This window comes from Amyelois transitella, chromosome Z (assembly GCF_032362555.1).
Source record: "Amyelois transitella isolate CPQ chromosome Z, ilAmyTran1.1, whole genome shotgun sequence".
NCBI classification, from domain to species: domain Eukaryota; kingdom Metazoa; phylum Arthropoda; class Insecta; order Lepidoptera; family Pyralidae; genus Amyelois; species Amyelois transitella.
The window spans coordinates 4,595,561-4,617,833 of NC_083535.1; the positions used below are offsets into that span (position 1 = coordinate 4,595,561).

Genomic DNA, 22,273 nt, shown 5'->3' on the forward strand with positions numbered 1-22,273 from the left:
ACTGTAGGATCTTCAACTACTTATATAATACCGCTATCTGATTAAAATATAATTTTCATTCAGTCTTTGGTACAGGCATCAATAATAGTAGGTACTGGACGAAATAAATAATACCAACCTAAAATACTTAGGACTATACCAATCGGTTTTCTTTCAGAACGGTGGTCAATTTGGACCTGGAACCAGCCAACGTGGAAATACTCTCATGATCACGAATGCTCAGAATGATGACCAGGACTATTACCAATGCGAGGCTATTCTCAACGGGGAGCCAAGATCCAATATCTATATTTATATAGAAATTGAAAGTGAGTAAAAATTATTATTATTAATTTCTTAACATAGCAAACTTCTAAATGTTTCTGTGGTTCTATGGAGGGAGGTACTCGTAATTATGAGGAGTAACTTTTTTACATTATCACTTTAAGGGAAACGAGATATGCATAGAAAACTACTATTTGTGACATCTGAAACAAATGAATTAGGTAATTTATCTATCAAAAATCAGTATGAAATTGGATTTAAACAAAATAAAAAAAATTCAATAAGGGGGAAAGAGTGTGCGACTACAAATATGAATATTATACTTTCAGTTTATCTCCTTTAAGAATTGCGTATGGTTAATCACCCCACTGACCCCCTTCTTTAACGAAATATTCATTTTGTGCACTTATTTATCCACCAGAACGCGAGGTGCCACAAGTCCGCATCTACCCCGAAGACCCGCAGCCGGTGACGATCGGCGACTCGTACGAGCTGCACTGCCGGGTCCTGGCCGGCGTGCCCGAGCCCGACGTCACGTGGGAGAGCAGTCGTCCGATGACACCGAACGCGCAGATACTACCTAACAACATCTTGAAGTATATAAATGTTCTTCTTCCTCATTCAATCCCGGTTATTTTCTCACTCAACTCCTTTCGGACTGCCGCAACCTTTGCAAGACCTATCCCATTTTGAATCATGGAGCTGCGGTTGATAAATATGCTTGTTTCCTAAGTTGGCTCTTCGATGTCACGTGGAGGAGCAGTCGCCCGATGATACCCAACACGCAGATAATGCCCATCAAAAACACTGCCAATATCCTGAGCACGTTGCTCCCATGTGGCGCAATTTAACGTTATCTCTACTTAAGTTCGAAACCGAAGGACAAGGGAACTGATTAATTGAATTAGGGTAAAAGACACAATTTTCGCGCTCAGCTTAAATAACATTCATAGTCTTTGTGGGTTAAGAGGGGAGATATTTGTTGAGAATTTGTTAAGTTTTTGACCCTAAAGTTGGAAACTTAACTTACTTTTTCTCCATATTACAAAATTAAAATCTGAATTTGATAAAAACACTTCGCGTAGGCATAACTATACGTAAAACGTTATACCTAGCACTTTGCACATACTTTAATTTTATGCTCTTCATGCTGCATATTTTATTTGTCATTCTAACATATTAGGACTAACGTACCTACAGCGAGAGGCAAAAAATTCTGATTGTTCCTAAACAAAGTCAATCACAATTTTTGACAGTTCGTAATTGTTTTTCCCGTTGCCACAGATTCGAAAACATCGACGTGAATGACGAGGGCTCGTACACTTGTACTGCGTCAAACATTGCCGGGAAAGCTAATGCTACTGCTTTCGTCAAAGTCCAGTCTTACCCGGTCATAAGCATGACCCCGAGCAACCAAATCTTAGCGCAGTTGGGAGACGCCATCAACTTCCAGTGCCGAGCCAGTGGGGTTCCATTGCCGTTTGTGTCCATCAAATGTATGTATATTAATTCTGACTGTAGGGTGAATGTTTGGGTCCGTCTATATGTATCAATTTTGCAATTAATATTCAATTCAGTCTATAAAGGAGGCAAGTGCCCCAGCAATAGGGGTTTTAAATGGTTTTTGATTACACTCATAAGTGGATGTACTAAAATTAATATAGTTCTTTGAGTCAGAGCGATAAAACATTTTTTGTTTGTGAACATGTTTGTTCCATTATAACTTGCCAGCTGATGATTTTTTCAATAAAATTTGGCAGGTACTTACCTAACCTATTTGGAAACGTTACAATAATTTTGTGATTGTTTGATCAAAATTGGTGATTTCAAGAAAAATGTCTCCGGACAAACGTCAAATAGTCAATGACAATACAATTATTTACAGATGAAAACGGCAACGAAATAGTACCTCCCACGCCCGGCTCCGCCTGGCTCAGGATCCAATCTGCCTCAGAACGTGACGCTGGAGCATACCGCTGTGTGGCCTCCTCTTCAGCCGGCACGTTGGACGAGCCGTTCATAATTGATTTGAACCGAGGTGATCTGGGCTTCGAGCCCACTGGTACTGGTCGGTAGATTTTTCTTCTTTTTTTTTTAGTTCGTAGCACGCCACGGCATAAGATTGTAGAGCAATTTAAATTACATAATATCTGTTTTTCGTATTATATGATGAATTCCCTTTATACGATGATTTTTGTCAGAAGATTCACTCCATTCAGAATTATATCTAAATATATAAAAGAGAACATTGACTGACTGACTGATAGGCAAATCTTTTACTAATATTATAAATTTAAAAGTGTTTATCTATTCCACTTTCAAAAGCTAAACCGCTCGACCGATTCGAATGAAATTTGGTTTGCATATACTTAAAAATCCGCGTTACATATAATGGATACTTTTTTTCACCCTTAATAAATAAAACCTTAAAAATTAATTATAAAATGGGGGGTGAAAGTTTATCTGAAATTTATCATAAGTGCTACCCGTGCGAGGTCTGAGCGGGTCGCTTGTTATGTCTAAAGCACGGCCCATACCGCTGTATCTAGAAGATTTAAAAATTGGTACGTAGGTTCTTTAAAAGTCTAGAGAGATGCATTAACAATTTCTAAATTTCGCACGGGAACAGAAATTAATGAATTTATTTCTTTTTCTGGAAAAGGATAGTAATAACTACTTAATTTCACCAGCTGTTCTTACCGATGTTTTTAACGCGTATCTTTATAAATCTTCTGTCGTGGTGTAACATTCTTTTTGTAGATTTTTCTTTTAATAAGTAGGCAACAAGTTTGTTATCAGTAGTAGTTTAAACTTTTCGTCTGCACATGTAGAATGTTATGATTTTATTATCTTTGTTGCAGATTATTACTTTTAGCTAACTTTTATAAAAGTAGAACTTACTGTATTATAGTAGTAAGCATGTTTCTTTTTTTATTTTTCTCTTTGGTAGTTATTGGTTGAACGGCTATTTATAATAAGTTTTTTTCCGTGTGTTAATAATCTTTTTAAGTTTGCATTTTTATAGCTGCTAGATGTAAATATTTTAGTAGTACCTACTAGCGTTTAATTAAATACAAAAAGTTTCTTTAATAGTTTTAATTATAAAGTATATTTACAATTTCTGAAAATGACTTCAATTTTTAACATTGGATAATTATAGTCCAACACTATGAACACGATTCACAAATTGACCAGAAAGGTACATCTTAAAAAATGTTTAAAATATGTTCTGAACGCTTTCTTTATTCTTCCAGAAAATCCTGAATACGACCCTGGCTTCAACCCGGACTACGATCCTTACAACCCTGGTACTAACACTGATACGCAACTGACACCTTCCAACAGAATCGTCCTAATTCAAGGCAAAGAAAATGTTCTTAGGTAAGTCACACACACTGACACATATCACGTGTATATCCCTTACGAGGTCATCGAGGAAGACCGTAGAAATCCCTATTAATTCATATTATTAGGGATTTCTACGATTCATATTACGAATAAGTCTGTCTGTTATGCTTTCACCCCTTAATCACTGATTTTATTAAAATTTGTGACAGAGATTAAGTGACCACGCGGAATAAAAACTTTTTATTGCGAAAAAGGCGAAGAAGGGGTTATAGTTGGGGATAAAACATTGTCAGTGAACATTTATGATGAACGAAGTCACGAGTAACAGCTAGTAATATAATGGTCCTATAGAAACAACGATGGCCACATATAGTGAAAGGTTGCTAACCCATCGCCTATAAAAAGGATCCCAATTTTAAAGCCTCCCCTTGACACTTGAATGTTACAATCTGCCTAGAAAGGAAATCACTTTCTGTGCTCAACTAAAGGTAAAATATGTCATAGTTATCAGACATCAGAGAGGGATCTTGAATTTTTGGATTCAGGACCCAGGGTTCCTCTCTAAGGAGAATGGAAACGGAACAAACACCATGATAATGTTTGTTTTAGATGCGATGCTGACGGGTACGATGCCAGATGGACCCGCGGAGACAGACAGCCGTTACAGAGCGGTGTTCAGCCTTATAACGAACAACTGATCTTCTTGGATGTATGTAGTAATGTTTTTTTATTATCGCAGGGATATTATAGATTTGTTTATGGGACACACAAGTAACTAGTTTTCATAAACAGGGCGGACAACAGGTTCGGTGTAAACGGGGAATACGCAAGTTGAGAGAGCGAGTTACCAGTTAACATACCTATGTACATCTACACAAACACAATACTTAATTGACGGCCTCTGTGGTGCAGCGGCAGTGCGCTTGTCTGTGACACCGGAGGTCCCGGGTTCGAATCATGGCCAGTGCATGATGAGAAACGAACTTTCTCTGATTGGCCTGGGTCTTGTATATTTATCTATATAAGTATTTATTATAAAATATAGCATCGTTGAGTTAGTATCTCGTAACAAAGTCTCGAACTTACTTCGAGGCTAACTCAATCTGTGTAATTTGTCCCGTATATATGTATGTATGTTTTTCACATATTATTATGTAAATGTCAAGAAATTTAAAGTTTTCTTGAGTCACTGTTTATAAAAACCTGTAAAGGGATATTTGTAATTACTTTACTTACCTCTACTTTTGGATGCTCATCATAAGTTCCTCCGCAGTAAAGACAACCGTTCGCGCTGTAAAAATGAAAACATATATAAATTTAAGCTTCTTCTCCAGAGGGGTAGGCTAATACAATATTGACTTTTTACTTGCCACGATATCTATATTTAATATTCAAAACTTTATGTCTTTAGATATGTACTGAAAAACATCGTAGTTCGGTCATCTTTTAAATATATATTCAAACAATTTTCCAAGATCCGATGAATTGAACAAAAAATGCCGGTATTATATTTGCGAGTAGGCTTTGTCCAGCAGCTAACTTCTATTGTCTTCAATATTTGTATTTATTACAGACATTGAAAGCCGACTCCGGTGAATACGAGTGCATGCTCTACGACCCACGTACAAGGGAGCCAGTGAACGCAATCACTTACCGGGTGGAGGTGTTATCACCACCAAGGATTACCATCCAGCCTCCAACGCAGACCGTACATCCGGGACAGTCTACGAATGTAGACTGCATCGTCGATGGAGATCTGATAGAAAATGTGACGTGGCTGTTGGGTAGACAGTCCAGGTAATTACTCCCTCTTTCTCTTGGATGACGTCTAGAATAGTCGACCAGTGAGGATGCATCGTCGATCAGTTTTATAAGGCAGTCGAAGTAATATTGTTACGAGAAGCTATCGAGGTAATCTTTCTTTATTTATCTCTTGTGAATCCGGGGTTGTCTACATTTCCCTTTTCAGACTTCGACGTCTTTAGCAAAACAACGTATTTTATTTTGGGGTCAGTAATACTATCATCAGCTATATTTTTACTTTTATAGCTAACAAATAACTGTCATAATTTGGATATGTATTATATGTGTTTATCATGTATTCATTAAATTTTTTGTCAAAGTTTTGAATAGTAGCTTTTGAATTCGCCCATCGTGATCTGCATAATAGACAATGGGACAGACAGTACCTTTTTTGCAGCTTATATCTATAAAGGCCATCACAGGTGGCACCCTTATTCAAAAATCTCCCTCCTGATGCAATTACGGTAGCCCATATGCAGTAGACACAAAAAGTAATATTGAAGGGTCGCGTCCCTCTACTATGGGGTTATTTATCGATGAGTTATTACTGAGAGAATATTGTAATTAATTTTCACTTAATTGTATAAATTCCGCGTCCGCGAATATGGGAAGGGTCCCATACCATTAAGCTTCACCTGATCTAGTTAAATTGCAATTATATTTGATTGCAGCCGAATCGAAGTTCAAAACTCGCGACTGATTTTCCATCAAATTGAAGTCGACGACGCCGGAGACTACGTATGCACCGCCAGGAATCCCGTGGCTGAAGCCAATGGTACAGCAAAGGTCATCGTCACTGGTAAGTCTTCATAATTCTCATTGAATGTAATTCAAGAAGTCAGGCACGTAGTGACCACGTAATAAAAATGGCTTATCCGACACATGTACAGGTCGCACACAGCACCTGTAACTCATCCACTTAGATCTGCTGAATGTGACAAAACACGTAACAAAATCAGCTTAAATTTTTCATGGCTTGAGGATCACATTGCATGATGTTTCATAGACGACACTCGTGATCCGAAGAAATCGAAGAATAGGGAGCAGAGGGCAATGGTGAACAGTAAAGTGCACATGAATTGTTCAACGAAACAGCGGCACACCATAAAGGAGTGGACCAAAGACGGAAGACCTTTGCCACCGCGCTACAGAATACGGGGCGACGGTTCTCTGTTCATTAAATCTGCTAAACTATCTGACAGCGGGCGGTACACATGCATTATAAGGGATGCGTACGGTCAGCAGACGACTGAACACATCGATCTCTACGTGTCGGGTCAGTGAACTCTAGTTGGAGCTTGGTTCGGTTGTGATGGTCTGCTTCCCGACTCTGTAGGCCCTAACCCTGAGCATGCCTCTAACTTTTTCTTAAGGTGCTCACGTCATTGAACCAAGTATATAGGTACGAGTGACAATGTATTCGAAAACCCTTTGCAGGAACCATTTTTACAACGTTCATTCACATAACGGTAAAATGGACTCGGAGGAAGATTTAGAAACTTTTATTCCAAAATGAAATTTTTGATACAAAAATTTATTTCGTACGTTTTCTTTTAAATGCTGTCAAATGATAAAATTTTGTAATTCAATTGTACTCGTAAATAAAATCAGAAACATTGAATTTGTGTCCAGTTTTCAACAATTCCTTATTTTTGGAAGAAACACAGCTGCAGCTATAGGCTCAATGACACGAGCTCTTTGATTCTGCCTGATTTTAACTCCATATTATTCGCTTTACATTACCTAACACGTCATTAAAATGCATTAACATTTTACTAACACATCGCATTCGTAGTAAACTAAACTAAAACACTTATTTAACACCAAAATAACTTTAACCAGACTTATGTAGTTTAACAAAATATTACGTGTAGGTACTTAGTGCTGACTGCCTATACAATGTGTGTAGCCAGTATGTTATTATTTTTATTGGAACATCAATAAATCATGGCGGCCTGCGTGGTGCAGTGGTTCTCATCTATCTATCTACCTATCGTTCTTGTCACTGAACCACATGTTCCGGGTTCGATTCCCATTTATACGTTTGTTTAACAAAATTCAGAAAATTATTGTTATGTTCTTTATTAATTTTTATTAATATTAAGAAATTTTTGATGGTGACTGCTGAAGAGCCTTTGTAAATTATTGCTTTGGTCTTGAGTCGTTATCAAGGTTATGAAGGGCTTGGATTGCTAGGTAGCAATCCAAGCAAGACCCCAGGTTATAGTGCCAGATATAGATTAATAATATTAGGTAGGGATTTAATTTTTCATTCTTTAACTGTGTCTGTAGATAAACCCATTGACCGGTTTATAAGCAATTCTTTTTGTTTATTTAGCCTTACCTTACTTCAATAAGTAGAATTGTGAAATTGTTCTTAACAACTCTATGTGTGGGATTGTGTACGTTATTTTAAAGGAATTTTGTGCGTAAACAAAGTAGACTTTTTTACTTTCAGACTTGGATTTGGAATACCTACAATATTAGTAGACCGCACTGCTTTTGTAATAATATCTCGCTTCTGTAGCACTATAGATATTTTTCAATATAAATCCTAGATACTTTAAGGAGTCTTGCATGTTTATTGTAGTTTTCTACTCAACATCTATTAGTCGTAGATATAGTATGTTTGTCTATTTTTAAAAGTTACTATTAGGGAAATATATCTACATAAAATACCCACATATTAAAAAAATATATTAAAAAATTACATCCATTAAAAAAACTTTACATGCCTAATCGCATTAGTATACCTACAAATTAAATTTAAAATCAAATACAATAATAATTTGTTACATACAAGAAACCACTTATTCATAGGGTTTTCAAAAAATTCGCACCTGAAATTTTGCTGTGTTACAAATGGAAATTTTTATAAAATAAATAAAGCAGATACAAACACGTTACAGCAAATGGGAAATTACATTATTTTACCTCTGAAAATTGCTGTCATGTTACTATTTCGCGGTTAGCAGTAGACACACAATTTAAAAGTTAACTACTTATTAATACAATATCCGATCATATCCCTAAAAGTACACACCAACTCACACAATCGAGTATTAGATTTTTGATCTCGTATGTTAAGCAAGGACCAACATATCTTCCTATTATATGATTTGCAATTGACAATAAACATATGCACCTTAACAGGAACCCCAATAACCGCTGCTTTGGTAACAATCGACCAGCCTCGCAGGCAGTACAGGGTGGGGGAAAACGTGGAGGTCACATGCGTTAAGGCATCACGCGACACCACGGCCAACTGGGAGAAATATGGCACGAGGGAGTTCGTGGAGACCAGGGTAAGTTGTGAATTTTAGATGTAACAAACATGTTGTTTCTAACACTAATGTATAGGAGCAAATTCGACGAAAGAAGAATGAACGCGGTGGACCTTCTCCTTAGGTAAAGTTTATTTAATACTTTATAAGTAAGGATGGATCTTGTTTCCTTTGTCAATGGAGTCGCGGAAGTTGTGTTGTTTTGTAATGAATAACCTGACTTACCCACTGCTGGTCGTGATAAGAGGCATATCTTGCCTAGGGCTTATAAAAAGATCGCACCATTACAACTGCCAGATAGCATAATAATTTTATTAAAACTTCACAATCAATGGTACTCCCCATTAAGATTATGTCCTATTTTTAGCTACATCTATGTAATTGTTGCTTTATTGAAGGAATACAACGAAGGCGTGGTTTTGGTGATCAATGGCGTCGAAGAGTCTGATGCGGGGGTGTACCGGTGCACCGGCAAGGACCGTTATGGTTACACCAGCTTCGAGGACTTCGATCTTGAAGTGCAGCCAAGTACGTGCTAATGTTATTTTGTACTTACTGCTAATATACTCAGGTTTCATTTTTGTTATGTTTCTAGTGTCTATTTATGGCTTTGATATTTCTGATGATCTTCTTTCGACATCCTCAGTTTTAAGCCTAATGTCCAAAATTAACCACTTATCTGCTTTAGTACTAATACTAAATTTATGGTTGGAAATAGAGTCACATTACTAATAATGTGACTCTATTTCCAACATTAAATTAGCAATAAAAAACTTAATACCAATACTTCTACAAACAGTAATTGAAATCGTGCATTGCCTACAATTCAATATTTCAGTAACGAAGTTATAAAAATACTTATTAATGTAAGAAGAAACAAAAGCTGAAAATCAAAGAACATAAATCGATTTCAATCTCAATTCCATTTGACAAGTATTGATTGAACAAGTAACTCTTCCTACAGGTCAACAACCGCCCAGCTACCCGATGAGCAATCAACATGTACACGTGGCCCACGCGGGTCAAACCGTGGACATGCCGTGCAGGCACGACCTGGAACCACCTGTCTACATCGAATGGAGAAAGGAGTTCTCTTCACCACTACCGTCTTATGTGAGGCAGAACGAGGTGTGTATGCTTTTTTTATAAAGTAGTTTACATAATTTGTATCAATCCAGATTGTTTGGAAATTTTATCAACAACAGTGATCAAACTTTAATGAATTTAAAATTCCTAGAATCTTTATTCGCAGGTTAAGATCAGTTTAAATTTGATTGAAGTCTTATTTTAACCTTATTTTAATTGGAACATCTAGTTTGAAATATTTAATATAATAGAGAAATTAAAGAGTTTTAAAGATTTGTTAAGATAATTCCTATTCCACCGAAAAAAAAATTACTTTTCACTAGATTTTTAGTGATCTTCCACGTATGATTAATTGGTTTTTCATAACGTTACATACGAAAACCAACCCATAAATCTAACAACTTTATACATCTCTAGCCGATCCTTACCCTGAGGAACATCAGCGAAGCTGACGCCGGCACCTACGTGTGCCGAGTGAGCAACCAACGTGTGGCTTTGGAGGCTCGCTCTACTCTTAGAGTGACGGGATTGGTGCCCAACTTCGACGGAAACAGCTGGCTGGCAATACCCACCATTAAGGACGCATACAGGCAGTTCGACGTGGAAATCGCTTTCAAACCATTGACTGGTAGGTTTTGCCCTGGTATGATATTTTGGGGCACTCTGCTTTCTCATATTAAAAAAACTATATTGATTCATGAGCTTATGAAATTTTATCAGAAAAGCTCTAGGTATCATACATTGACTGCGAATATACTTATTTTTTATCCTGTTACGTATTATTACAAATAAACGATCCGAGATGACGAATCATAAACTCACACTTATTTAAAATAATCCCAAGACCTTTCTTGCTGAAAATAAACATAATGCTCTTCTTCGCAGCTGACGGCATAATCCTCTACAACAACCAACGACCAGATGGTTCTGGCGACTATCTCGCTCTTCAATTGGCGAATGGCATTCCCGTGTTTACAATGGAGACTGGATCATCAGTACCTCTGGTTGTGCAAGGAGACCGTCCACTGCAACTCAACGTGTGGCACACGATCAGGCTGAGCCGAGTCAATAGCAAAGGTTAGTTACTGTTTTCTTGTAGATTTTCTAGAAATTCACTCATTTATCTTTCTTACCTTACTTACAGGAGGATCGTTTTGACAGAAGCTTGGATCTTACAGCCGACCACAGTCTTTTTATTTATACTATATCTTTACTTTCCCAGTAGACTTAATTTGATAATTAAACCAACTCTTTCTATTTCTAGTTTCAATGTATGTGGACGAAAACGGCCCATTCGTAAGCGAACTGCGAACGCCTTGGGAAGTTTTGGACCTCTCCGACCCAATGTACGTTGGAGCCGCTCCGGAATACGTCCAGTTACCTTCCACTCTGAATACGACATATGGGTAAGCATTACATAGGTACTGTTTATTAAGACAGCTCTTTGTTATAAATATATACATCTCTAGATATGCAGAAGGAAATGAACTCTGATTATCATCTTCCTCCTGAGCTTGACCTTTTTCGAATCAAGAACCAGTTTATAAGTCTTCACGCACGCAGTGGTCCTAAAGTATTCTAAAGTGCTGGATCATCTTCCATTATACTTAAAATACTTAAAGATTTCGTAGCACCGATATTATCTCATTCTCATCCCCAATTACTACAATAACACTTTTTTGTTCAGCTTCGTCGGCTGCATCAGCATGTTGGTCCTTAGCAAGAGAGACGTGAACCTGATCCCTGATAGTGTGGACTCGAGGAATGTCGGAGAATGTGATACTTGCACACCGAATTGGTGCCTGAACGAGGGTGTCTGCCAGGTAAGAACGAATCAAATTGATCTATCCGTCATGAATGGACGTAAAAGTTGTGCGAGTATATATACAACACAAGATTTGGTAGCATCATATCGTATCACTTTCAATTTATCGGCCTTTCTAGGTCCCGGACTCGATCTGATGAGGCTGTTGAAATGGCAGAATAATATAGTGGAAAAATGCAATTATCTTTGGATGGATGCTGATAAGCTAAGCGGAAGTTGCACTTACTTAACTTTTGATGATAATTCCCGACAGGAGGCCCGCAACGAACGCGGTTACATCTGCCTCTGCGCGCAAGGTTTCGCGGGCATGAACTGCAACCGCACTGGCGAGGCTTGCAGGCCCGGCATCTGCGGCCCTGGGAAATGCACCGACACGGACGACGGATACACCTGCTCTTGTCCCGTCACTTACACTGGAAAGAAGTGAGTCTTTTGACTGTATTTTTAGCAAGTCTTCTACCATAGTTACTTTAAATATCTTGAGTGTCCTTATTTTGACCAAAGCAACTGTACATAAAATCAATTTAGCTTAATTGTTGCTCTAACCAAATTTGGTGTTAGAGTGTGGTTTTTTTAACTTGAATTTTACCGTGTTTATTCTTACTTTCTCCTTTTTGCGTAGCTGCGCTTTTTGCCAATATTCAATAGTGAATATATTCATAAACCCTTGTAATTATGTTTCTCTGATTCATACCTACCTACATTTATTTTGCTTAAAAGAAAACTGTTTTGTAATCTGTGACGAGCGTTGAGTTCGGATGTGTTTTTGTTTCGTAGAGACTTGCTGACCTATAAGATCCTTTAGAGGAACTAGCTGGGCTCAAAGTTATTCAGTTACCTAAACATTCATTCCCCTTCTAGCTGCGACGTGAAACAATACATCGAATACCCCGCTTTCACGGGCAGCGCTTACCTCGCCATCAAAGTTCCCACCACCTCCCGCGTGCTGAAGGTCGCTATGAACGTTAAGGCCACTGCCCCTGTCTCTGACGGCATCATCATGTATTGGGCTGAGTCTGCGAAGGGAACTGGAGGCTTCACGGCTCTTACTGTTCGCAATGGAAGATTGGAGTTCACGTACGACCTCGGAGATGGTTAGTTTTTAATGTGTGAATATTTTGTAGACTAATCTACTATTGACATAGAGGTATATCTCTCTTATCTTTGCATATTTCAAGTTGCACTGTGCTTTGGAGCTCCAGTTAAGTTAATTTCATAAGTTATACTATCTTCGAATTGATTTCTAACTCTAACTTGAGTTTGAAACTGTTCTATGACTGCCTACACTTTCCTAACAAAACTTTTCGTCCTTGGGTCCTAGAAAAGTCTTTTTCATATAATTATTTCAAAGATGAAAATCCTTTCGCTTGATCTCCTAATAATGAACGAACCATTTGTGGGCCAAACGACCAAAAGAATTTCAGAATCATTGAAAAATAAAACTCAAAATCATCTTTTCTTTCAATAGGTTATCCAGTAGTGATCACCGCAAACAGGACCCTGCAAGCTAACGAATGGACGGACGTGCGTATCGCCAGATTCGGTACCGTCGTATCGCTGACGGTCAACCAAGTACACACCTACGAAGGCAGGCTGGTCTCTCCTACTAAGGTAAGAAGATCTTTTAACTGACGAGCCTTTCTTACAATTGATCAGTTAGTCTGTTGATTTTCTATAAGAACTCGATTCCCATGATGACGTCCAGCATTGCATTATTTAAATAACCATCGCTTCCAAAGCGTAAGTGTAGAAGTAGCGTTGAAACAAAGTACAATAAAATGTAAATATTTTTTAAATGTCCAAGGTTTAAGAAAGTAATTATTTAAATATACTTAAATTGATCTTTAAAGTGTAAGTATTTTAATATAATATTCGTTACAATTCCACCATATAAGCGGTAGTGGGATTGTGATATGGATCCCCGAAATATTTAAAATAAATCATGAGAGAGCCAAGGAAAGCGTTTCCTTGACTCTGTTCTTTTAGTTGTCTACAAAGACCAATCAAGAACAAGATCAATCAAAACAGTTTGTTTTTCATCATAACGTGAATGGGAGTCAAACTTCGGTTCAGACAGACAGAAAATAATTCTTCATCCTGTAGTTTGTTTCGATTGAATGCCCTTCTAAAAAAGCCGCGAGTCTTTTTATGACCCCGAAATGTTGTTCAACAATCACAGATCTCACAATAGATCTAATTGCCTAACACGTACTTTTATTCTATTTGAAAAGAACCTCTTCTAAAACCAAAATCAATAGACAACTTGCCTACAACATACGGAACTCAATCAAATCACAATTAAATCAAAATAATTAAATCAGAAATTTATACATAAATCACACGAAAAGCCACCGAAACTATTATAATTCCATTTTAAATCTGAATAAAATCAACGCGACCCTCCACATCCCATTGAATGTCGCCCCCGAGTCAGAGAGCCCTGCGCTTTTCAATGCACATCAATATTTGTTACCTATAACTATAATATCTATACTTTTGTACGTTAATTCATTCCTGAGGGCACAAAACACCTTTTTTGTCAGTAACTTCGCTCTCGTGCAAATTCCCATAAATAAAAGTAGCTTATTTTACTCCTGTAGTACACTTAACCCAAATCTCATCTGCGTGAGTTTTTCCATATAAAAAATAACTATAGGTACCTATGTATATTTAGTTAGTCGTTAATCGGACCTAAAACGCTAAACCAACAGTGCCTAAATTTATCTTAGTCTTATCTTAGTGGAAAAATTATTATAAGTAAAAACGTTTTTCCGCAAACGTGGGACCCAGCGAGATCGATTATTAGCCCCCGTGTGCACCTATACATACAAATGTTTCTCGTTTAATATAATAGGAATAATGTCGTTATTTTATTCTAGGAGTTGACTTTGGACACTCCAATGTTCGTCGGCGGTGTGGATGACTCCATAGTCCTGAACAACAACCTCGGCGTGACGGAAGGTTTCAACGGATGCATCAAAGATGTAAGTGAATTTCGAAAATCATGTGTTCAAATTGATTTCTCGGTAAATAACAATAGATAATTGTTATGTTACTAAATAACAATTTAGTCCCAATCTCATGACTTGATCAGACAGTCTACATTGCGGCATTTTGAACGTTACCTATTGCTATAATTTACATACTGGTCAACCAAAGGGCCAGACAATTATATATGGTTTTTTATGACGTCGTAGATCGTAACGAAAGGACAACATGACTAACACTAACTCCTTTTTCAGCTGTCGGTATTTAATGACCCTGTGAACATTATCAACTCTTCGATCCAGTCGGCCAATATCAAGGAATGCAGCACTTATGATAGAGGAGATATCCCTGAGGTAAGCCAATTTACTTCGCTGTGAGACTTTTCAATTGTCAGTTATTACAACCATCCATCATCCATCATCCTTCACCATCATCCACCTCATTCTTATCAATTTTTGGTACGTCTACGTTTAAACTCGACATTAAGGTTAATCATTCCTTAATTATCCTACCTAACCCACCTTACAGCGACCGATTATAATGAGAATCAAAAATTCTCCTCTGGTATAAAGGTATGACGGGTGACTGACATCATACTGACATCGACATAATAACCTATTTCTACAGAATTTGTTTCTATCCGCCAGATCGAAAGCGTCTGCTCTCAATGTCGCAATGGTGGCGCCTGTGAACCTGACTCTTCCGTTTGCTCTTGCCCACCTGGTTTCTCTGGAACTTACTGCGAGAACAGGGCTTCGGAGAACTTCGCCAGGGTCCCCCGCTCGCCCTGCGCTGACTCACCCTGCAGGAACGGCGGAACATGCAAAGGAGACCAAAATAGCCGAATGAAGTACGCCTGCGACTGCCCCCTTGGATACTCTGGAGCTAACTGCCAGATGCGTAAGTTCAGGAATGTCAAAGATCATTTTATGAGATACCCAGGCAGTGGCTGCGAATGAAACTGACTTCCCTTCTGCTTCCACCTCCCAGTTCCATCGGTATTTATTGTGAGAACCTCTAGAGAACTTCGCCAGGATACCCCGCTCCCCTTGCGATGACGCTTTTACAAAAACATACAAAGGAGACCAGAACAGCCAAAAGAAATATGTCCTTTGGATATTCCGTAGCTAACTGCCATTTACTTAAGTTCAATCGTGATATTTGTGCACTTGATATATGTGGGATTTTAATCAACAAATCTTTTAGCTTAAACGCTTCCATTGTTCTCTCTTCCACTTGAAACAGATCTGCCCTTTAGTTTGCCAATTATCTCTCCCAAAGACAAAAATACAAGCATTATATATACGTAACGTTTATCGTAAAAGACTTTAGAAGTGGTTTTACTCTTCTCTACCCAAAGGTTGGCTGGAAGAGACTGCTTAGCGATAAATTCGCCTTTGCTCAACATATTCATAATGTATGTTTATACTGTATATGTATTTTTTTGGGCAATTAAGAAAATTTGTATTGTATTGTGGTAACATTAACCATACTCTCGTTTCAAAACGAAACTTATGTTAATTTAGCACTGCTTCTTGAATTCTCAGCTCTCCAACTTCTGCAAAGCGTGGCCTTCAATGGGAACGGTTACATCGAATTGCCTGCGAATCTGATCAGTTACGAACAACTGGACGTGGACCCAGCAGTCATTGCCCTCGCCATGCACACCAACGCGGATGGGGTGCTGCTGTACCAGAGAGAAGCATTGATGCCCGCCGGCTATGGAGATTACGTTCTGATAAGAGGTATGTTGTAGGTACTGTTTGACAATTCGAAATTGCTTTTTCTTTTGGATGGCTTAAGTCTACCAATGGAACAAGCATTTTCACCAAATACAATAATCTTAGCTCTTTAATAGCGTTATGCAAGCTGGGACAACTTCCCGTGGTCTTAGGCGTCATGAAGAATACCTGGCCCCTCTCAATGAAGAACGTAACTAAAACAAAAGCACAATATTTTTCTGCTTCGTTTACTTTTATACTTTTAAATACCATATGAACAGCGCTTTACAAATCTAGCCATACAATTCTTTACCACTTTTTCTTTCTTTCAGTGGAGAATGGCGTTGTGGTGATCGAATGGGATATGGGTGGTGGTTCTTCATCGCTGTCCATAAGCGACGTCTATGTGGCTGACGGCGAACGACACTCTGTAAGTAAAATTCGTAATTCATGCCACATTAAGTAGGGAAGGTACACAAACAACTTGTTTTTCCAAGATTTTATTCTACCCTTTTCTCGTGACCTACCTACGTGTAAGTTGATGCCTAGTAACAGTATTCTTGTGCAAACATCTAGGTTGCAGTTGGACAGACAGACCGACAAGAAAAAACTAAAGGTTCGATCAAACTGTGAATCCCGTTAACTCATTAAACAAATCCTATAAAGGAATGTTATTGCGTTAAAATTGATCCTTGTTTCCGATATTTCTTCTTTTAGATAATCGTGAAGATCCTCCCCGAAGGTGAAGTGAGCTTGACTGTGGACACTGTGACTAGGAACGCCGCCACTGACTCGTTGCAAAAGACCATGAACGCTGACTCCAACATCTATGTTGGTAAGTGTATCATTAACACCAAAATTATTATATTATTGCCTAAGGGTCTTTTTAGATACGGGTTCATAAGAGTATGTTCACTGTAAATAAATCAGAGAGAGATCATAATCACGCTTTAACAGGGTGGACAGAGTCAGCAGACTCTGAAAGACGTTCAGCTAGGCGGTTTAACGAATGAATTCAGCATAACAGATTAGATTTGGAAGAGAGAGATAATGATCAAGATTTAACTAACTGTCCATTCATTCCAGGTGGAATGCCCGAGAGTCTGAACGTGAACCGGTTCCCTGGGTTGACGGGCTGCATCGAGCAGGTCGAGCTGATGAACAGCGCCCGCGGGATCCGCCTCGGAGACGTCGCCGTGGCCGCCAGGAACACGCAAATTTGTAGAGAGTGAGTCACATTTTCCACATGATTCTATAGTTTATCAAGGTCACCCCATCATATGTAATTTCTTAGTATCTCAAACTTAACTGTAGACAATGCTACGCATTAAGTTGTACGTATTGTAAAAGATCTTAGATTATGACAGAACACTAGCATAACAATATAAAAAGTGAGGCCTGAGAATATCAAAGGCCTACATATGTTACCAGAAAGCTTTGTTAAATTTCTTTTAAAACAAATATTATGCAATATCGTAATTAAAATAATAGCACATCACAGGCTTCGAGAGAGGTAATAATTATAACCGAGTTAAACGCCAAATGGAAGAAAGAATAAGAAGCCCTTTTTGTGAAAAAAAATGCTTAAAAGCTCGTTTGCTCTGAATTGAAAAAGTTATTTGAAATTCTCATACCATACTAATGCTTTTTATTATTATTGTGCTATCTCATGTGCCAACTAACATTGTTTCTCCAACTAACTTTCACGCTGCTCGGACCACAGTTCGATGTTCCCTGATGTGTATCCCTACTTCGAAGAAGTGGAGGTGTTCGAGTCTCCCCCCCACACCCGCTTCCCCTCCGACTCCCGCCCCGCCTTTAAGCATAGCGTTCAGATTTGCCTGGTAGTTGTTCCATCCATTCTCAATCTATTAGTCTATTTAATCCTAAACGTTTACTTCCTATACAAGATTTTTAACTTCAACTACGAGCCCGAGCTTCGTTACGTCTAAGGTAAACACCCAGTCATGGACACTTAGGACAAATTGGCAGCATTTTTTTTATTTGAATTTGAAAGTTTGATTAATAGTCATATTCAAAGTAATGGTCCCGTATTTATATACGCCGTACTCTATATTTCGTCATGTTAAATTAAAAATACTGCTAATGGTTTTAACAAAATTAACAAATATGCTGATGAAACTAATATATTTTTGTGTATTTCTTTCTTCCAGATATTAATGGAGTTTATCGACGTTCATCATAATATAAATAACATAATATTATAAATATAAGTCAATTACACAAATATTATATACTATGTCAATGTAATTGGTCTTTTCGAAGTTCCACACTAAGAAGTCAATTGATTAATTTTAATTATTTTTTTTTATAAAATAATCTAAATTTTTAATGTTGTTTGTTGCGCCGAGTCCATTGATTTGTTATATTTACTTATTGAATTTTATTGGATATACTTACCTAGTGTTGTACTTTTAGTATTAAGGATTTTCGTCAGGACAATACGGCTAGCTAGTATAGGTAAATGGACAAGGAGCTTTTTGATAAGATAATCGTTTGTATACTATGCTGGGCCCCGCGGTGATTATAACGTCGTCTCTATCTTGTGGTATGTAAGAAGCGTGATAGCTATATAAGTAAGTAGTCTTCGGAAAGTTGGCCAGGTGGCCTTAGCTAAAAACGCTCGCAAGAGTCGGTTGGTGCCATAAATTCGAATAATTTAAGTAGTTAGGACTCTTTTCTAATTAACCATTTTCTTCAATGCAATCACATCATTTCCTTTATTCGAACGAAGATAATAATTTTCGAAACCGATTTCGAGTCAATTCAAGAAATGTGCCAAACTTTGCTGACTTTTTTGTTCACTGCCATTTTTTATTTCTTATTTTATAAGTAACTCTGGCTTTATATGTCAACGAAGTAATCGTACTTAGGTTATTTATCCAGTTCTACAAATGCATTTAAATTATTTATATATTACAACATGGTTATATATTATAGTGGAACGAAATATTATATGCATTAAATGTATAAGTAAGCCCTAGCTTAGCTAAGAAATATATTAATGTAATAAATGGTGTCTCTGAAAGTACTGATATAATGTATGTTAAATTTTTCTGTGACTATTTTATGAACCTGCCTCTATGATAATGTATTCATGTATGTTTATCTAAGTGATCAAATAAACTAACACTTATAAAAATTCATGAAAATAAGTGACGTTTTATTTTTCCCATCTACCCAATTTGTTTGAGCCTTATTCTGCTAGGTATTGACTGCTCTGTGTAATAAGATCATAAACTGTAAATATAAAAGTCAATGTGCTAATTTATATACCTAGTGATCGTCTCATTGAACACTACAAGGTCTATTTCATTCATATCATAAAATTTGTAAGACCTAACTAAAATACAAACGCCCAGAACAGAACAGAAGATCCATGATAGAAAAAAAACAGATGCGAGAATCGAGTAAATAAAAAAAATAATACAAAAAAATAGACTTTTCTTCTTCTTTATAGTGCAAAAAAATTATAAATACATACTTCCCTGTTCTGAATACTTGATTTTCAAATTATTCCTTTGATGTCGTAAAAAGCAACTAAGTGAAAACTTGTTGAAACAAAACCTTAAACAACAAGGAACGTATATAAAAAGTAGGTACTATAATAATTTACGAATGTAACCAAGGTTATCCTTGGTTCTTATGCATTACCTACCCCGTTTTACAGCATAATACGAACTCCGACATTAACAGTCCTTAGCAAATCTCCAGTCACATGTTCAATGGGCCCTGGCATATATTTATCCACGAAAGAGGAGTCAAAGATGAATTACTCGACAGTGTACAACGCATTATCATTGACCATTTATGAATAATTTACTACTGAGTAAGTTAAATTGATATGATTAAAATACTGATTGAAACTTGTTTTTTATTTCTTAATCATAATAATATTTTAGAAGAATTTCACAAAGCTACCAGTTGAAAATTTTAGGCTGGGTGCACGATTAATAGACCATTAAATATTGGGTGTCCATAAATAGAACATGTCAATTACTAGATTTCGATTATTGGAACTTGTCGATAACTGGTTGTCGGTAAATGGATTTCTGCAGTCGAATTTTAGGCACAAAATACCTTAAATATAATATATTGGTATATTCTTGTAAATCTTTATATCACACTCATTTCTACTTTAATATATTATGCAAAATACCCTTAAATTTTACTGAAAACTTCAAAATACGATAAAAAAAAATCAAATATTGTAAAAATACTAGAGTTCGTGCGTTAAAGTGTCGATGATTGGGTGTTTTACCGTACTTCTTACTTTATTGACAGATCTCAAAATATTTTAATATTTATCCGTAATTTAATACTTATCCAGTTTTGTGTTTGGCCCCTGTTAATACTGGGTGACCGAGCGATATTCGGTAGATGTCAGAAAACGACAAATGAATAACAAATCTTGTATTACGAGATACTAACTCAACGATACTATATTTTATCATAAATACATAAATAGACATAACATTCAAGACAAAGATTCAATAGACATAAGACCCAACAATAATAAAGAAAAAATAGTAAAAACAAACAAAAAGTACGTATCCGTTGCTGGGAATTGAACCCGGCTTCCTTCGATGTGTACCTATCGATCACTCTGACCACTAATAACGCGCGCCGAAGCTACCGTCTTACATGCGAAAATCATTTCGGTTTAAAGTATGGGATATGCGAATTTTCCCAGTCATGGGAACCAGCTAAATTGAATTTTTTGCGCCCGTATGCACCTATATTTCAGTCCAATAGAATTTGTAGAGTTTGACTGATAAAAGCATAGTAGCATTATCATTAAAACAAGAAATCGTTAAAAATGATAAAATTACAATTTCAAGCTCAAGTGATTCTGAAAATTATGACATGATTAAATTAAGTTTTGTTGATGCAAACGGTAGGTCGAATTTCATGAAAAATGACTGAAATCGTAGCAAAAATAGTACAGTATTTATTTTATTATTTTAATACTTATGGTACCCATATACTAAAAAAAACATAAAAATTAATTATACGACCTCTTTCAGATGTTAATTTTATGTGCAACAATACTATTCTTAGTGAAATCATTAGATGCATTGACCCCATTAGAAGACGAAAATGATAATATATCTACGGTATTGCGAGAATCCTCGATTAAAAAAGTGGGAAACATGCTACGTCAATTCTCTGGATTACCGAAGTCACAATCAATAACAGACCGAAGAATAAATGATGCCTCATTACAAAAAGCAAATAATTTAATAAGTTTGATAAAGAAGAATGTGGTCGTTGATAAATTAAAAAACGCGTTAAGGCAAGGGAATGGAGTAACTACCGCATTCCGAGTAGAATCGGATAGCCATACTGAAAAAAGAGCATCAGAAGAGCATGCACAAATTGTTGAGAAAGAATTAGCTTCAGCTTTAATTGACAAAACTTCTGCTCTCTTGGATACTCCGTATGTTGAAAAAAAGGGGTTTAATGATTTCCTGGTGATGAAAGATGGTTTACAAGACCCATTTGTAACTGTTGTGCCCAATGCTATTTATTACAACATTGAGAAAAAGTGCGTTAATTGGTTGGACAATTGCAGCCTCGACGGAATTAGAGCTAAATTGTTTCAAGTTATGCGTTCGCCATTTTAGCATTTGCAGTGGTAATTTATTTAAAAGATAAGTTTTGTTAAGGTTGATAAGTAAAATCAGAGAAGTCCTTTGTCTTGTTTTATTTTCTTAAATTTTAAGCCTGGTTTAATTTTAAATTTTCATGCAATGATTCTACCGGTTGTGCTATATAATATACTATTTGTGCAATAAGAAAAAATAAATAAACTGTACACATCTAACACTACTATTCTTAGTTTTTTTATTGATTTAAAGGCTGAAGGAAATTTGAAACGGCTTAGGTACATCCTGCAATTGAGAGTTGTTAAAAAAGAGCAATGCGGAGCT

General features: G+C 36.9%; 1 protein-coding gene across 13 annotated transcripts in view; it reads left to right on the forward strand.

Moving 5' to 3' along the window:
* Window positions 1–19,483, forward strand: part of LOC106130554 (basement membrane-specific heparan sulfate proteoglycan core protein) — a 167,224-nt gene extending 147,741 nt beyond the window's left edge. For 9 of the 13 annotated variants that reach the window (XM_060953760.1, XM_060953765.1, XM_060953769.1 and 6 more), the window contains 27 exons: window positions 158–308; window positions 686–860; window positions 1,549–1,760; window positions 2,150–2,332; window positions 3,519–3,645; window positions 4,222–4,321; window positions 5,186–5,409; window positions 6,087–6,214; window positions 6,422–6,691; window positions 8,569–8,720; window positions 9,098–9,227; window positions 9,664–9,827; window positions 10,203–10,413; window positions 10,671–10,862; window positions 11,050–11,191; window positions 11,473–11,608; window positions 11,864–12,033; window positions 12,472–12,704; window positions 13,079–13,221; window positions 14,490–14,594; window positions 14,853–14,951; window positions 15,246–15,498; window positions 16,146–16,343; window positions 16,652–16,749; window positions 17,037–17,154; window positions 17,406–17,547; window positions 18,494–19,483. In XM_060953760.1, the coding sequence (XP_060809743.1) occupies window positions 158–308; window positions 686–860; window positions 1,549–1,760; window positions 2,150–2,332; window positions 3,519–3,645; window positions 4,222–4,321; window positions 5,186–5,409; window positions 6,087–6,214; window positions 6,422–6,691; window positions 8,569–8,720; window positions 9,098–9,227; window positions 9,664–9,827; window positions 10,203–10,413; window positions 10,671–10,862; window positions 11,050–11,191; window positions 11,473–11,608; window positions 11,864–12,033; window positions 12,472–12,704; window positions 13,079–13,221; window positions 14,490–14,594; window positions 14,853–14,951; window positions 15,246–15,498; window positions 16,146–16,343; window positions 16,652–16,749; window positions 17,037–17,154; window positions 17,406–17,547; window positions 18,494–18,500 (4,263 nt within the window). In that variant the 3' untranslated portion in view covers window positions 18,501–19,483. The remainder of the gene's footprint in view (window positions 1–157; window positions 309–685; window positions 861–1,548; window positions 1,761–2,149; window positions 2,333–3,518; window positions 3,646–4,221; window positions 4,322–5,185; window positions 5,410–6,086; window positions 6,215–6,421; window positions 6,692–8,568; window positions 8,721–9,097; window positions 9,228–9,663; window positions 9,828–10,202; window positions 10,414–10,670; window positions 10,863–11,049; window positions 11,192–11,472; window positions 11,609–11,863; window positions 12,034–12,471; window positions 12,705–13,078; window positions 13,222–14,489; window positions 14,595–14,852; window positions 14,952–15,245; window positions 15,499–16,145; window positions 16,344–16,651; window positions 16,750–17,036; window positions 17,155–17,405; window positions 17,548–18,493) is intronic. The other 4 variants (XM_060953761.1, XM_060953763.1, XM_013329410.2 and 1 more) reach the window with 4 other exon arrangements.
* Window positions 19,484–22,273: the final 2,790 nt, after the last annotated feature.